The 17,321-nt window shown below is 49.9% G+C and overlaps 1 protein-coding gene across 1 annotated transcript in view; it reads left to right on the forward strand.

Annotated features, from left to right (window-relative positions):
• LOC126072625 (protein-arginine deiminase type-3) overlaps positions 1-16,854 on the forward strand; it is a 35,446-nt gene extending 18,592 nt beyond the window's left edge. Inside the window, exons 6-16 of the mRNA XM_049878068.1 lie at positions 469-594; positions 3,392-3,570; positions 3,802-3,905; positions 4,003-4,114; positions 6,867-6,974; positions 8,091-8,242; positions 10,970-11,114; positions 11,228-11,330; positions 13,488-13,567; positions 14,499-14,624; positions 16,621-16,854. Coding sequence (XP_049734025.1) covers positions 469-594; positions 3,392-3,570; positions 3,802-3,905; positions 4,003-4,114; positions 6,867-6,974; positions 8,091-8,242; positions 10,970-11,114; positions 11,228-11,330; positions 13,488-13,567; positions 14,499-14,624; positions 16,621-16,854 — 1,469 coding nt within the window. The remainder of the gene's footprint in view (positions 1-468; positions 595-3,391; positions 3,571-3,801; positions 3,906-4,002; positions 4,115-6,866; positions 6,975-8,090; positions 8,243-10,969; positions 11,115-11,227; positions 11,331-13,487; positions 13,568-14,498; positions 14,625-16,620) is intronic.
• Positions 16,855-17,321: the final 467 nt, after the last annotated feature.

Genomic DNA, 17,321 nt, shown 5'->3' on the forward strand with positions numbered 1-17,321 from the left:
TTCACAGCCACGTTCGAATGTGGGCTTTACTGTCCCTCATTTCACAAGTGGAAAAGCTGAGACCTGGGGGTGGGAAGCGGCTTGCTCAGTGTCACACGATGAGTGAGCGCTGGACTTAGACCGGGACCATCACTGCCTGACACCCAAGCACCTGTCACGTGCCAGGCACTGGGTTGGCCGTTCTGCTCTTCGTGTTTCTCTGGGCAGGTGAGGAAATGGAGGCCTAGAGGGATATGAAGTAGCTCAACTGGTGACAAGTTTCCATATCCCTTTGTGGCTTGCTCTTGATAACTTCCAATGTTTCCTTTGACTGGGCAGAGTTGGGGCTGGAAGACCCAGGTCTTGGGGCTCCCTATTCTGGGGAGGGAGGTGGGCAGGAGGAACAGGTGATGGTGTCAGAGGACTGGATGGACCAGCGGCCAGGACCAAGGGGCCCCTGACTTGTCACCCCTCTGTCCGTTTTCACAGACCTGGACGACATGTCCATCATGGTCCTGCGGACCCAGGGACCTGTTGCCCTCTTTGATGACCACAGACTCGTCCTCCATACCTCCAGCTACGATGCCCAGCGGGTGCATGTTTTCCATGTCTGTGGTGAGTTCATGCTCACCCCCTTTGCTGTTGGGGAGCCTCAGGTCCTCTGTATGGGGCTAGTGGGTAGGCTCTACCAGGGCTCACGGAAGATGCCTTGGTGGCTAGAGGAAGAATGATCAGATGTGGGAAGTTGGGGCTGATCAGCTGGTATCTCGGCACAGAGCCCAACCCGAGGTCATTTTATAGGATGAATGAATTTTTAAATTTTATTCTAGGCACCTTTAGAAATTCGTATTACGAAAAAATTCACACATGCACAAAAGTAGAGAATAGTGTGATAAACTCCCTGTGCCCGCAGCCAGGTTCAGCTCTCTTTTTTTCTTTGCTGAAGTACTTTAAAGCTAATCCCAGACATGATGGATTTTGCCCCTGCAGAATTCAGCCTTCATTCCTTGAAAAAATGCTTTACATAGCCACAGTGCCATCATTACAACTAATACAAATAAGGATACAAAACACCTTTTAAAAATACAAACGTATACAAGCAATGGAAACCCTGGTGGTGTAGTGGTTAAGTGCTGTGGCTGCTAACCAAAAGGTCGGCAGTTCAAATCCACCAGGTGCTCCTTGGAAACTCTATGGGACAGTTCTAATCTGACCTGTAGGGTCGCTATGAGTCGGAATCGACTCGACGGCAATGGGTTTGGTTTGGGTCGATGATACAAGTAATAAGACACTCGTTTTTAAAAGATCAAACAGTGTAGAAGTTGTTATTATTAGTTTTCACCAAGTCGGCTCTGACTCACGTATAAGAGAACGAAACGTTGCCTAGTCCGGCGCCATCTTCGTGATTGTTGATATGTTTGAGTCCATTGTCGCGGTTATTTTGTCAGTCCTTCTCGAGGGTTTCCCTCGTCTTCGTTGCCCCTCTGCTTTATCAACCATGATGTCTTTTTCCAGAGATTGGCCTTTCTCGATAAGGGAGTCAAAGTCGCACCACCCTTGCTTCCAAAGAGCATTCTGGTGGTATTTTTTCTAAGACTGATTTGTTCATTTGTTTGGTGGTCAACATTCTCCACCAATAACGCCGTTCAAACGCATCAATTCTTCTTCTGTCTTCCTTTTTCACTACCAACTTTTGTATGCATATGAGGCGATTGAAAAGACCATGGCTTGGGTCAGGTGCACCTTAGCCATCATATTTAAAAACCAATAGTGTCTGGAGCCCTGGTGGCGCAGTGGTTAAGACCTTGGCTGCTAACCAAATGGTTGGCAGTTAGAATCCACCGGCTGCTACTTGGAAGCTCTATGGGGCAGTTCTACTCTGTCCTATAGGGTTGCTAGGAGTTGGAATAAACTCGACAGCAATGAGTTTGTTTTTTTGGTTTCTAAAAGTATATAAAGTAGAAGAGGAGATTTCTTTACACTTGTCCCCTAAAATTGACTCTCCACATGTATGCACTGTTAACAGCTTGATATGTGTCTGCACTTTTTTCTCTATGTGCACTCAAATGTGTGTGTGTGCGCAAGAGTGTGTGTAGGTATATGTGTACATATTCTACTTTCCAACCTGTTTCTTTCACTGAGTAATATATCCTACGCATCACCCTGTGTATTTATATATTTTTAAAATAGTTTATTTTATTTCGTTGTTGTTGAAAATACACACAGCAGAACATACAATTCAGCCATTTCTACCTGCACAATTGATTACGTTCTCCAAGTTGTATAACCATTCTCACCCTCTTTTTCCAAGTTGTTCTTCCCCCATTAACATAAATACACTGCCCCCCTAAATTTCCTACTTAATCTTTTGCATTGCGGTTGTCAGTTTGATCCCATGTAGATAGAGATAAAAGAACACAATGCTCGAGGCAGACCCTGTGTATTTATTTAGATCTGCTTCGTCCTTTGCCACAGCTGTACAGTGTTCCAAAACAGGGAAGCGCTGTAATTTATCCACCCCAGGAACATACAGCTGTTTGCAGGACTTTGATTTTAATACAAGTTCCCTGAAAGCAGGGACCTTGCTCTTGATGTACCCCAAGTCCAGAGCTGTGCCTCGAGTCAGGTAGATGCATAGTAGGTTCTTGGTAAGTATTTTTTAAAGGAATGAATGGCCGGCCTTCACACCACCTTGTACAGATACTTTGTGAACTTGAACATGTATTCCTGTAGGAAAGATTCCTAGACGTGAAATTGCTGGGTTAGGGCTAAACATGCTACTTGGTTGTTTTTATTGGTATTGGTGGTTGCCCTTGAGTCAGTCTGGACTCACGGTGATCCCATGTGTGCTGAGTAGAACTGTTCCCTAGGATTTTCAAGGCTGTGACCTTTTGGAAGCAGATCCCCAGGCCTGTCTTCTGAGGTGCCTCTGGCTGGGTTTGAACCACTAACCTTTTGACTAGTAGTTGAGCACTTAGCTGTTTGCACCACCCAGGGTTGTTGTCGTTAGGTGCTGTGGGGTTGGTTGCAACTCATAGCCACCCTATGTACAACAGAACAAAACACTGCACCATCCTCACAATCGTTATGCTCGAGCCCATTGTTGCAGCCACTGTGTCAATTCATCTCGTTGAGGCCTTCCTCTTTTTCGCTGACCCTCACCCAAGGTTGCCCTCCAAAAAAGACCTGAACAGCTGTCTCAAAAGAGAATGCCTTCTCCCCCCAGCCTTGTCTGCACTGGGTATTTTCCATCCTTTTCACCTGTACCAGTATGAAGTGAAAGGCGAGGGTTGTCTGACCTGCATTTCTCTGGTTGGTGAAGGCGCACTTTTCTTATGTATGTTGCGGCACCCCCAGCACTCTACAGGCCCACCAGGACTCACGGCCGCTGGTCCCTTCCCCCCACCGCCAGGTCCCGAGGACTCATGTGAGGCCTACCTGCATGTGCTGGGCCAGGACAAGGTGTCGTATGAGGTGCCCCGCTTCCATGGGGACGAGGAGCGCTTCTTCGTGGAGGGCCTCTGCTTCCCTGATGCCGGCTTCTCTGGTCTTATCTCCTTCCATGTCACTCTGCTGGATAACTCCAATGAGGTATTGGGTGGCCAGGCAGGGAGGGTCAGGAAAGGGCTCCATTCTTGTTAAGCAGGCACCACTAGCACTGAAGACCGCAGACTTCTCTACCGCCCCACTGGTTCCTTTCCAGAAACTAAGACTCAGGGAAGCAAGCCACCTGCTCAAGAACAACAGTAGTGGAGCTGGAACTCCCACCCAGGCCTCTGGACTCCAAGTCCAGTGCTCTTTCCCCTCTGGTCCCTACTGCAGGATTTCTCAGAGACCCCGATATTCACTGACACCGTGGTATTCCGTGTGGCACCCTGGATCATGACACCCAGCACCCTGCCTCCACTGGAGGTGTACGTGTGCCGGTGAGTCTCAGGGGTGCTGGGCGTCCTCTGTTCTGGAGGCCCCTGTGGCCCCTGACCCTGCTCTGTCCTGAGCCACTCTCCCTGGGCTTGTCCGCAGCGTGAGGAACAACAAGTGTTTTGTGGACGCGGTGGCGGAGCTGGCTGAGAAGGCCGGCTGCAAGCTGACCATCTGCCTGCAGAATGAGAACCGCAATGACCGCTGGATCCAGGTAACCACAGCCACCTAGCAGGGCCTAGCCAGGACGCTGCCCTGTTAGGAAAGGCTGCCCTGCCCCAACCAGGCAGGGGTGTAGCGAGGACAACAAGTGCCCAGGTGCAATCTCTAAGTTGCACTCCCCCCACCCCCATTTCAAGATGAATAGATGTTGATAGTGGCAATGCCTTCCCCCATTTTGTCTGTCTGCCTCAGTCAGGTGCCTTTTATATTTGTGGTGCCTTGGAATGTCTTTCTGTTCTTTGTCTGGCACACATTTGGACTTGCGCCTGGGGGCAAACGTCCCTCTATGCCACGTACCCCTTGCTACGCCTCAGTAACCAGGGGCCTCTGGGAAATATCCAGGATAGTCTGCCACTGTGATCTTCATCCCTAGCTCACTGCTCTAACTCTAGACCCAGAGCCTCCCATCCCCAGAACTTTCTGGAAATCCAGGCACACACTGCCACTGAATTCAACACCCATTCACCCACTGGATCAGGACTAGGCATGGGGCTGGGCCTAAGGGGAAGGGCAGAGGTGCAGGCACCCACTCCCTGCGCTCAATAACCTAGACCAGTGGTTTGCAATGGAGGTGATTTTGTCCCACAGGGGACATGCAGCAATGTCTGGGGACCTTTATTGTTGTCATACTGGTGGGAGGGGTGCTACTGCCATCTAGTGAGTAGAGACCAGGGATGATGCTGAACATCCCACGCTGCACAGGAGAGCCCTGTGACAATTGTGCTGAGGCCAAGAAGCCCTGGGCTGGTGACTGCGACAAAACCCCCGTTCACGCACTCTAAGATGGAACAGGGGTGGGCAGAGCGCCAGTGGAGCTTGAAGGAGGCATCACCTCTGTCTGGAGGACTGGGGAGGCCCTCTGGAGAAGGGGGCCTCTAGCTGACCAGATTTTACGGGTACACTGATAATGATTTCTACTCTTTATCAGGGGCTTACTGAGGGCCATGTGTATGTCATTTCTCATTTCATCTTCTTGACAACCCTATTTAGCAGTCCCTATAATTACCCCTAGAGTTCCTGGGTGGTGCAAGCATTTAACATGGTTGGCTGCTAACCCAAAGGCTCGAGGTTTGAGTCCACCCAGAGGAGCTTTGGAAGCCTGGCTATCTACTTCCAAAAAAAAAAAAAAATCAGCCTTTGAAAACCCTGTGGAACACAGTTCTGCTTGGACACACATGGGGTTACCATGAGTTGAAATCAACTAGATGTCAATTGTTCTTTTTTTATAAATACATTCACCCCCATAATAAATGAGCTCTTGGGGAGTTGCAAATGCCTGGGGCCACAGAGCTGTCAGGGCAGTGCTGGGACTCAAGCTTCCCCCACCAGGCTGTACATGAAGGTGATCCCGGCAGACGGCTAGCGTGTACAAAGGCCCAGAGGTAGGAGGCACGAGACTGAACGTCACGTGTTCTGTCTGGCCAGGACAGAGGTTCTGCAAAGGGCAAGAGCTGAGGTTGGGAGACCTTGAATGCTGAGCTCAGGAACTTTCATTTTGACTGGAGGTTAGTACAGTGAGGGGGTCAGGGCAGGACTCTGGACCTAGATGGACTGGTTTAGATCCACTGACCAGCCGTGTATCTTTGGACGAGTAACTAGACCTCTCTGTTCCTCACTTTCCTCATCTGTAATGTGGGGTAGTTAGCAGTCTGCTTCCATAAAGTCTTCGAAACTCTATGGGGCAGTTCTACTACGTCCTATGCAGTCATTATGAGTTGGAATCAACCTGATGGCAATGAGTTTATTTTGGAATAGTTCCTCCTGAATAGGGGGTCACGTGATTAAGGGAGTTACCATTTATAAAGAGCTTAGGGCCAGATCGCCCTGAGATCATCTTTAAACCTGAAACCAAAAATAGCCCCTAAAATCTTCTTAAAACCAAACGATAGTTTAGCTTAACTAGTAAGGAATATCTGCCTTGAGCATTGTGCTCTTTTAAGATCTGTCTATACGGGATCAAATTGACAGTAGCAACTCGAAAGATTAGATAGGAAACTTAAGGGGCAGTGAGTTTATGTTAATGGGGGAGGAACAACTCAGAAGGGGAGGGTGAGAACGGTTGCACAACTAGAAGAATATAATCAGGGTCACTGAATTGTACATGGAGAAACTGTTGAGTCGATATGTGTTCTGCTGTATATATTCTCAACAACAAAAATAATAAAAATAAACTATTCTTAAAAATAAACACACAAAAAGTGGCATTTCAGGCTGGGCCAGGCACACAGTAAGTGAGCTTCTTGTTGGATGTGTAGTTCAGCAACGCTGGGCCATCTTGGCCTCTAGAACCAAAGAGGCCGCATGGACCTGAGTGTGTCTGTGGGTCTGAGAAGGAGGCAATCTGCACCCCCTCAGGTCCCCTCAGCCCTGTCTAGCCATCAACCCATCAAGACCTTGTGTGGACTCCAGAGGTGTCAGCTGATGACCAGCTGGCCTGACTTGTCCATGTTGGGCCACTGAGCAGCTCTCTGTGTCCACCCCTCCCTGGCCCAGCACGGGATCACCCCCAAAGACACATCCATGTCCTTGTCCACTCCCTACGTCTGCTTTACTGGGTGACCCTAGGCCAGTGCACACCCTCTCTGGGCCTCTAACCACTGCTCTGCCCAGCAGGCATCGTGACCCTGGTGACCCAGGCCTGAGACAGAGAACTCATGGGAATGGTCTTCCCCAAAGTGCCCAGTGTGAGCCAGCAAGCAAAGTTGCTGACTGTTGACAGCTGACGTCTTTCTCCCCATTTGCAGGATGAGATGGAGCTGGGCTACGTTCAGGCGCCACACAAGACCTTCCCGGTGGTGTTTGACTCCCCAAGGAATGGAGAACTGCAGGACTTCCCTTACAAACGAATCCTGGTGAGTGGTCCCAGCCACTGCCCAGCCATGAGGGCTGAGAGGCCATTATCCCGAGAGGCACAATAGGGTGTGGAACACAGGGTCCAGCACTGGGGATAGGGATGGGGATAGGCTTGCCAGATAAAATACAGGACATCAGATAAGCAACAAATAACTTTGTGGGGCGTATTTATACTAAAAAATATTGTTGTTTATCTGAAATTCAGAATTAACCGGTCTTCCTTATTTGTATTTGCTAAATCTGGCAGCCCTAGATAGGGGAGGTGGGACAGTGCAGTTGTTAAGAACACGGGCTTTGAGGTTGGAACAACCTGGTTCTGCTGCTTACATGCTGTGTGACCTTGCATGAGTCGCTTCCCCTCTCTGATCCTCAGTTTCCTCATTCGTGAAAGTGATATTTTAGCCCCAGCCTCATAGGATGTTGGTAAGTCTTTAATAAGATCACTGCCTGCCACAGAGGGAGCACACAACACTGTTAGCTGCTGTTATTATTGGTAATAATAACGAGAACAGTGAAGGTGATGATGCCTACCAGGATCCTTTTGAGGAAAGAGGGGAGACTCCCTTGGTGCCATAGAGGACGGAGGCCCCTTCAAATCCCTGCTGGGACCACACAGGTGTTAGGAGCTCTTAGCTGGCCCTTGACATTGGCTAAGTTCTTCTAGGAGGTAGTCCTAGGGAGTTCTCCCCTCTTCTAGAGTTGGAAGACTGAGGCTCAGAGGGGCCTTACCAGAGTCTTGGCCCCAGGGACAGGCCACTCTAGAGCAAACAGATAACTGCCCTTGTGCTGGATGTGGCAGGAAGGCAGTGCAGAGGGTAAGGGCATGAGGCTGGTGAGGCCATGCCCTTGGGCTCTGAGTTTAACAGGGAGTGCAGGGCCAACCAGAGCCCTCCTGCTGTCTCCTAGTGACCTTGGAGAATAATGCTGTCCTTTACTAAGGCAGCAGTGTCTGAGCACTTCCCAACTTTGACCCCTGGAGCATGTATGAAATATTGACTCAGTTTCCGTATCTGAAAAATGGGTAGGCTGTCCCCTACCCTGTCTTTAAGGAGATCAGCAAGTTGGTTCATGCTCTTCCTGGTTCGAACTTCAGCCTGACTCAGCTCTCCCACCAGGGTCCAGATTTTGGCTATGTGACTCGGGAGCCACGAGACAAGTCTGTGAGTGGCCTGGACTCTTTCGGGAACCTGGAGGTCAGCCCCCCGGTGGTGGCAAACGGAAAAGAGTACCCCTTGGGGAGGATCCTCATTGGGGGCAACCTGCCTGGGTGAGAGAGGAGCAGGAGAAGCTCTCCTGGGATGGAAGCTGAGGGTGGGAGCAGCCATGGAGGCTGAGGGTGAGGGACCACTACACCCCTCCCCCTGAATGTGGGGGGAGGGGAGGAACTATTCACCAGGCACTGTCCACACTTGCCTAAGGGAGTTCGAGAAACCCAAAGTAACAGAGACCTGAGAGACCATGCAGTTCAACTTTTCATCTTACAGTGGGCCCAGAGAGAAGGAGTGAGACGGTGAAGGTCATGCAGAGAGCAAACCTATGACTAGACTCAGGCCTCCTGGTTCTGAAAATAAATAGATGTTGCTAATAACAAAGTCTATCAATTAGTAATCATAGCTGCAAGTCTCAACAGCTCTGGGAGAAATGACATTTAAGTCAAAGCTTGTTCATACTACAATGTGAATGACTAATATCAGATTGTTTCCTGAAAGCAGAAGGGAAGTAAAAGGCGTAAAAAGTATAATAAATGTACATAAAAAGTAACACAGAAAGAGGAATGAATTATGTGTTATTCAACATGTGACACAGGGACACTGATGGAAAAGAAAGGAAATTATATTGTTATGTTATTTGCTGTGGAATAGGCCAAGAAACAGAGCCAACCAAATTCAACCAAGCTGTTAGAACAGATTTAAGGTCAAATAATAAACAAATCAAGAGTCAAGCTTTGGAGGGGTTTAACTGACATCAAATACATGATCCCGCAGAAAGGGGAAATGTGGGCCATGCCATTAGATACTTTTCCAGAAGGTAAACGAGGAAGGGAGTTTAAATTCAGAAACATAAAATTCCAGGGCTGTGGGGCCCCTCTGGAGTGATCCTGCACACTTCTCTCCCCACTGATGTCCAAAGAGGTGAGGCTGCAGCAAGAGGAATTAAACTAAACTCGGGGAAGAACTGCCCAGCCCCAAGGGATTGTATGTGGGAGTGAAATCAGTCTCCTGGAAAAGGTGAGGACAATTCTGAGGATTCACCTGTCTGATGGGACTCAGTGGGTCATTGCCCCGGCTTGATGGACCTGTCCTGTGTCTGCCTCCCTGAGAACTCACCTGCGTGTAATTATACATACATACATATATATACCAAAAAAAAAAAAAAAACCCATTGCCGTCTAGTTGATTCCAACTCATAGCGACCCTATAGGACAGAGTAGAACTGTCCCATAGAGTTTCTGAGGAGCACCTAGTGGATTCAAACTGCCAACCTTTTGGTTAGCAGGCATAGCTCTTTACTATGCCACCAGGGTTTCCATATATATATATATATATATATATATAAAACACAAAAATATACATACATATATATATTGCATGCAAAAGCTGGACAATGAATAAGGAAGACCGAAGAAGAGTTGACACCTTTGAATTGTGGTGTTGGCGAAGAATATTGAATATACCATGGACTGCCAAAAGAATGAACAAATCTGTCTTGGAAGAAGTGCGGCCAGAATGCTCCTTAGAGGCAAGGATGGCGAGACTGCGTCTTACATACTTCGGACATGTTGTCAGGAGGGATCAGTCCCTGGAGAAGGACATCATGCTTAGCAGAGTACAGGGTCAGCGGAAAAGAGGAAGACCCTCAGCGAGGTAGATTGACACAGTGGCTGCAACAATGAGCTCAAGCATAACAACGATTGTAAGGATGGCGCAGGACCGGGCAGTGTTTCGTTCTGTTGTGCATAGGGTCGCTATGAGTCGGAACCGACTCATATATATACATATATATATAGTTAGGTGCCAGCGAGTCGATTCTGACTTGTGGCAACCTAACATGCGCAGAGTAGAACTGTGATCTGTAGGACTTTCAAGGATGTAACATATATATAATTTCATTTATTTATTTTTTAATACATGTTTTTGTATTAAACATCTTAAACTCTCTTCATTTAATTTCTGCATAGACTTTTTTTTTATTGAACTTTAGATGAAGGTTTACAGAACAAACTAGTTTCTTATCAAACAGTACACACATTGTTCTACGACGTTGGTTAACAACCCCATGACATGTCAACACTCTCCCTTCTCAACCCTGGGTTCCCTATTACTAGCTTTCCTGTTCTCTCCAACTTTTCAGTCCCTGCCCCAGGGCTGGTGTGCCCCTTTAGTCTTGTTTTGTTCCATGGGCCTGTTCAATCTTTGGCTGAAGAGTGAACCTCAGGAGTGGCCTCATTACTGAGCTGAAAGGGTGTCAGGGGCCATACTCTCAGGGTTTCTCCAGTCTCTATCAGGCCAGCAAGTGTGGTCCTTTTTGGGAGGGTTAGAATTTTGTTCTACATGTTTATCCAGCTCTGTCCAGGACCCTCTATTGTGACCCCCGTCAGAGCAGCCAGTGGTAGTAGCTGGGCACCATTTAGTTGTACTGAACTCAGTCTGGTGGAGGCTGTGGTAGTTGTGGTCCATTAGTCCTTTGGACTCATCTTTCTCTTATATCTTTAGTTTTCTTCATTCTTCCTTGCTCCCGAAGGGGTGAGACCAGTGGAGTATCCTAGATGGCCGCTCTTCAGGCTTTTAAGACCCCAGACACTACTCACCACAGTAAAACGTAGAACATTTTCTTTATAAACTCTGTTATGCCAATTGAGGTAGATGTTCCCTGAGACCATGGTCCCCACAGCCCTCAGCCAGCAATTTGGTCCCTCTGGGAGTTTGGATGTTTCTTCTGCACAGACTTTTTAGTCACCTGACTTTTTTTTTCTTTTTAACCCTGTGGACCCCAGGTCGAGAGGCCGCAGGGTCACTCAGGTGGTGCGGGACTTCCTCCACGCCCAGAGGGTACAGCCACCAGTGGAGCTCTTTGTGGACTGGTTGGCCGTGGGCCATGTGGATGAGTTTCTGAGCTTCGTCCCTGCCCCCGACGGGAAGGTAAGGAAGCCAGTGACCTGGCCAGCCCAGCATCTGGGTTTGACAGAGCAGGGTTGAGCCCCAGAGGGCCATGTGAGTCAGGGGTCTCAGCCGGGTCTGTTCTCTCCACACAGGGCTTCCGGCTGCTGCTGGCCAGCCCTGGCGCCTGTTTCAAACTCTTCCAGGAAAAGCAGAAGTGGGGCCACGGCAGGGCTCTCCTGTTCCAAGGGGTTGTCGGTGGGTAACAGCCCCCACCCTTCACCACAGCTTTCTGGCCTAACCTCACCTAACTCAAGCCATGACTTGAAAAAGTCATGGCAAATGTTAAAGCCAGGCTATCGCCCTAAATGTGGGTCCCCCTACTCCTGCCACTGCACACCCTGCCCCCTTTCCCAACTACCAAAGCCCCTGGGAGGCCTGCAAATCTGAGGCAGGAAGTACAGGGAGGGCAATGGGGGCGGGGGGGGGTGTGGCCAGCTCCAAGGACGCGTCACCAGTGCCACTCACCAGGGATGCTCAGAAGGGCCCTGCGTTCGGGGTTTAATGCTCCGTGAAATTCTTAATAATCTGGGATTTGTGATTTGTAAGTGAAGTCCAACAGATCAGTAGAGTGTGTATTGGGGGGCTGGAGTCAGTTCTTGAACAGTCACCCTCCTGCCCTCTCCCTGCCTCCCTGGGATGCCTGCTTCCCAGCCCCTGGAGCCTGAGGCTCTGCCCAGCAACCACAGCCGCAGGCCACCCCCAGCAGGAGCCTGGGCATGGGAGGGCTGGAGTTAGGCGCAGGGTCCCTCAGCAGCATCTCAGGGTGGGGCGTGACAGCGATCATCCCTGCCCTGGGCTGGCAGCACCTGGATGCATTCCGTGGGCAATATGGTAGGGGTGAGCCTCTCGCCAACCCCAATCCAAGGACCTAGCACATCCGGGCATGGAGGTTGCAGTACCCTTACACAGCATCAGGGTGGTGACCATGGCCTCATGCAGCCACGGGGCCAGCGCACCTGATTAGGCCAGACCCCGTGCTTTGTGCCTCACGCACATTATCCTGTGTGATCTTCACAGAGCCTGTGAGGGGGCCATTGTATCACCCCCTTTTATTCACCCCAAGAATGCGAGGCTCAGAGAGGGGAAGTTGCTGGCCCAGAGGCTTCAGCAAGAACACCATGGAGCTAAGACTCAGTCCCAACTGTGACTTCAAGTGGGCTAGAAGGAGATGTGGAGCCCCCAGATGTGGGCATGGATTAGGGGAGCCCTCTCCTTTCTCTTGGTCTTGACTTGGGGCTCTTTGTTGAGCCTGGGGCCTTCAGTTGGAATCACAAGCCCCCAGCTTCCTAACTGTATGACCTTGGGCAAGTCATTTTACCTCTCTGAGTCTCAATTTTCTCATCTGTTGTTGTGAGCTCCTGTTGAGTCAGCCCCTGACTCATGATGACCCCATGCACGAGGAACGGAACAAAACACCGCCTGGCTTGTGCCATCCCCGTGATTGGTTTCTGATGGGACTGTTGTGATCTATAGGATTTTCTTTGACTGGTTTTTGAAAGTAGATTGCCAGGTCTTTCTTCCTAGCCCATTTTAGTCTGGAAGCTCTGCTGAAGCCTGTTCAGCATCATAGCAACATGCAGACCTTCACTGACAGACGGGTGATGGCTGCACATGAGGTGCATTGACTGGGAATCAAACCCGGGTCTCCCACATAGAAGGTGAGAATTCTACCACCGAGCCACCACTGCTCCTTCCTCATCATAGAGCAGAGGTAATAACGTATACCTTGTGTGCTGACAGTGAGGGTTAAAGGAGATGCTGAATGATGAGCTCTTAGCTCAGGGCCTGCGCACAGTGAATGTTTGCAAATGGCAGCCATGAGGGTTATGAGCTGTTGGCTTTAACCTTCCCTTCCTTGTCCAGCCCCATCTCCATGGGCACCCCATCAAGAAGGCAAGGAAAGCTGGGCCTCTGGGGAGCCCCTTTGCCATGCACTCATTTACTGGATGGCAGAGACAGGGCCCGATGGTGTCCAACTCCCAGACTGGGTAGCCAGGGCTGGCACTGGTGAGCAGGCAGCAACTGACTCAGCTCCCCCATTAGCCGGAGGACCAGGAATCCCCATCACCCAATCCCCTGAGGTGCTTATAAATTTCCAGTGAACTCAAGTGAAGGTCTAAAGTTCACAGTACTGTGGCAACCTGACCCTGCCACTCCTCACATACCCAGACTTGCACAGTGGCCAAGCCAAGCTCTGTCAAGCAGTGCCCCCAACACCCAGAAAAGAAGAGCTCCTGACTCGGCCAGGCAGTTGCTGCGAAATTGGCCTTGGCCTGCCTGCGTCCCAGAGCAGGTGGCGCTCACTGTTGGCTTACTTCCTGTCCCTCCCCCATGTCTCTCTCCCGTTCACAGGCGATGGACGGGTCAAGACCGTGTCAATCAACCAGGTCCTCTCCAATGGAAAACTCATCAGCTACAATAAGTTTGTGCAGGTACAAATTCAAGTGGTTTATAGGTATCGGGTAGGTGTGGTTGGGGACACAGCGGGGGGTGGAAGTCTAAGGCTCACAGACTCATGGAAGCTCAGGCTGGTACAGGCCCAGAGAGGGGGAATCGTGTGTGTGTGAGAGGATACGCATTCCAGGCAGAGGGAACAGCATAGGTGATGGCCCTGAGGCCTGAAGTGGAACACACAGGCCTGGAGTGTTTGAGGACAAGCCAGAAGGCTGAACTGGAGTGAGGAGAGGCCAGAACGCGTGAAGCCTTGAGGACCATTGCCAGGACTTTGGCTGTGACTCTGAGTGAGATGCTAGGCCCTTGGAGGGTTCTGAGAAGGGACCTGCTTTTACGTATGATTGAAAACTGCCCCTCTGCTTGCTGTGTTGAGAATATATCATTGGATGGGAGGAAGGGGGCGGTGGCAGTAGGTCCCAGCAGGAAACAGATGGCACCTCAAGCTGGGTAACTGGAGAAGAGTTTAATAAAGGGTTTTTCTTTGGACACATTTCGTTTGATGTGCCTATTAGACATCCAAGTAAAGATGCAGAGTCGGTGGTCATAGTTACAAGTCTGGAGCTCAAGAAGGAGGCTGGGCCAGAGAGAGAAATTTGTGAGTGGTCAGTGAATACAAGGTGTTTTAAGCATTTCAACTGAATGAGACCCCCTAAGGGGTGAGAAATCTAGAGAAGGGGAGAGGGTCAAGGATGGAGCCCTGGACCAACCTAATTTTTAGCCAGGCTGGAGGGCTAGGACTGAGGGGATGGGACACAGACAGATTTTAATGAAAGGCACAAAGATAAGGTTTGCTTGGACAGTTAATCTATGGACGCCTGAACATTTCCTGCTTCTCAACCAGACTTGAGCCTTTGGGTCCCCACACCACACACTGGCCAGGTGTCCCCCAACTCTGCCTCTCCCTCACAGAGCTGCATCGACTGGAACCGCGAGGTGCTGAAGCGGGAGCTGGGCTTGGCTGACCGCGACATCATCGACATCCCCCAACTCTTCAAGACGGAGAAGAGAAAGGCGGTGGCCTTCTTCCCTGACTTGGTGAGGTGTGGGTGGAGGAGGTACCCAGCAGTACTCCACCATCCAGGACTTAATGTTGGGCTCCATGCCTTCACTCCTCAGAGGGGCAAGATATTTGGTCTCACACATGTCTGAGATTGTGGCTGCAGGTGGGGTGGCGGGAGATCAGAGATCCCATTATGGTCACCGCGGAATACTCATTGGTCATGACCTCGATCAAGGGCCATCAGGGAAGGGCCCTTCTCTCCTCCCAGGGACCCACGTGATATTCGTGGAGGGAACGAATGATTGCATGAGGTTGTGTGTAAAGTGCACAGTGTGAACTGGGAGCTCCAATACCCATCCTGCTCTCTTTCTCATGAATCATGGCTGCTCATCCATTCCACACTTATTGAGGGTGCCTGTGGGGGACAGAGATGATTAAGACTTGTCGTTGTTCTCAAAGGGCTTCCAGTCTGATCTGGTAAGGGGAAACTCTCTTCACCTCAATGAAAGCCTGTCCTAATATTTTGTTTAGTATGATAAAGCAGGGACAGATTACTCAATAAGCAAGGTAAGCACGGGCTTACTTGTGCTTACTTACTAATCTGTAGTGAACAGTTTCATGTGGAGTTTCAAGTGAAACTCTTCACTACAGATTAGTAAGCACAAGTAAGCCTGTGCTTACCTTACTTACTGGATACTCTGTCCCTGTTAGGGATTGTAAATTTGAAAAGAGGTTTTGATTCTGTAGGAAGCAGCTGTGGGACTGGGAGAAAGACAGATGCCAGCCGTACCTAGAAGCTGAATCTTTGATGTGGTGAAAAAAATGTGAAATTGTTCACTATGGATTAGTAAGTAAGCACAAGTAAGCCTGTGCTTACCTTGCTTATTGGGTAATCCGGCACTGTGATAAAGTGATATGGAACTTCAGAGGCGGGACAAAGCACTTCTAGCTTAAGAGGTAGGACTGGAGACCTGAGAAGACTTCATGGAAGAAGTGTCCTTGAATTGAGTGAGCCTTGTGGGCTTTGCCTCTGGTGCTTCTAAAGCTTGAGTAGGCATCCAAATCGCCTGTATAGCTGGGGGCCCCACCCCAGGGTTCTGGGTCAGCAGGTCTGGGGTAGGGCCTGAGATGCTGCTGCCTTTCTAACAAGCATGTGGGTGGCCCCGATGCTCATCTGAGGACCACACTGAGTTGTGCTGCTCTATGTCCCACCCACATCCTCTGAAGAATGCAACTCACCCATCTTCAGAGCCTTGCAGGGAGGCTGCCCATACCTCTATTGCTTCATCCCTGGCCTTTTCCTTTCCTTTTTGGCTAACTTTTGGCCCCCCTTGATTTCCCCGATTGCATCAATGCCTCGTCACTTCTCTTTCTTCCTTCATGTTTAAGGCAGCCTTGCGGTTATGTCTGTGCCCCTAGAAGCTGTGCATTTGTCCAGGATCCTGTGCTTTCAAGGAACAGAGGACCACTCACGTTTGCTTAGCCAGAGAGGGAGACATCAGGATATAAGGATGCTGTGAAACCCAAGGGCAGGGATGTCTGTCAGTCTCTCTCCACCTTAGCTTCCATTGCTTCTCTGTCCCTAGAGAAGAATATGAATAGGACCATCCATTATCGATACAGACATAGGCAGAGACTGACTAGACTCTCCCACAATGTCAACTACAAATACCTAGGAGAGAGAATCTGACAGGTCCAGTGTGGGTCAGATGTATATCCAGGTCCAATCAGCTATAGCCCAGGAATTTGGCTTCTGTAGCACAAACGTGAGAGCTACCACAACCCACTAACCAAGAGAGCAGTTATCAGGGAAGTTGTCATTGTGAGCTCTGTAGATGCTCCCAAAAGCATTCATAGTGGCTAAAGAGATCTTACTAGCCCAAGTTCTCTTTCCACTCCACATGAAAGGGTGAGTAGCTATTTTCAAGGCTTCGCAAAAACAGCCGTAGAGCTCTAGGTCCTGACAGGTAGAGTGGGGGTGTTGGAGATGGGAGCCTGATCATAAAGTACTGCCTCTTCTCCGGATTACAGGTGAACATGCTGGTGCTGGGCAAGTACCTGGGCATCCCCAAGCCCTTCGGGCCCATCATCAATGGTCGCTGCTGCCTGGAGGAGAAGGTGCGGTCTCTGCTGGAGCCACTGGGCCTGCACTGCACCTTCATTGACGATTTCACTCCGTACCACATGCTGCACGGGGAGGTGCACTGTGGCACCAATGTGCGCCGGCAGCCCTTCCCCTTCAAGTGGTGGAACATGGTGCCCTGAGCCCGGCCCCTCCCAGCATCCTCTCCCCCGGCATAGGGCATTGGTCCAGGTGATGGAGACGGAGACAGGCCCCTGAACTAAAGCATCAAGAGAGCTCAAGGCTCCAGCTGGAATGCTGAGGGTGATTTGTCCCTCTCAGAAGTCTTTTCCCTAGAACTTTCCACACCTACTTGACACCCACTTGTTTCTCAGACTTGAGTTCTCTTGACCTTCCAAGAAGAAGGGCCTCATTTCTTGTGGCTTTTTTTTTTCTCATCTGGATCAGTGTGACCCATGGGGACTCCCCTGAACTTCCCTTTTCGCCATCTTCAAATCCTCCTTTTGGGGGAAAATTCACTTTGGGGTCCAGAAACATCCATGTATCTCATCTGTCATCTTGGCCCATGCGTCCTCATGGAGGAAGAACCCAGGATTCTGCTTTGGTCTGATTGCTTCCCGCTCTGCCAGGAGAGAGTCCTAAAGCTATA

Source organism: Elephas maximus, chromosome 3 (assembly GCF_024166365.1).
Source record: "Elephas maximus indicus isolate mEleMax1 chromosome 3, mEleMax1 primary haplotype, whole genome shotgun sequence".
NCBI classification, from domain to species: Eukaryota; Metazoa; Chordata; class Mammalia; order Proboscidea; family Elephantidae; genus Elephas; species Elephas maximus.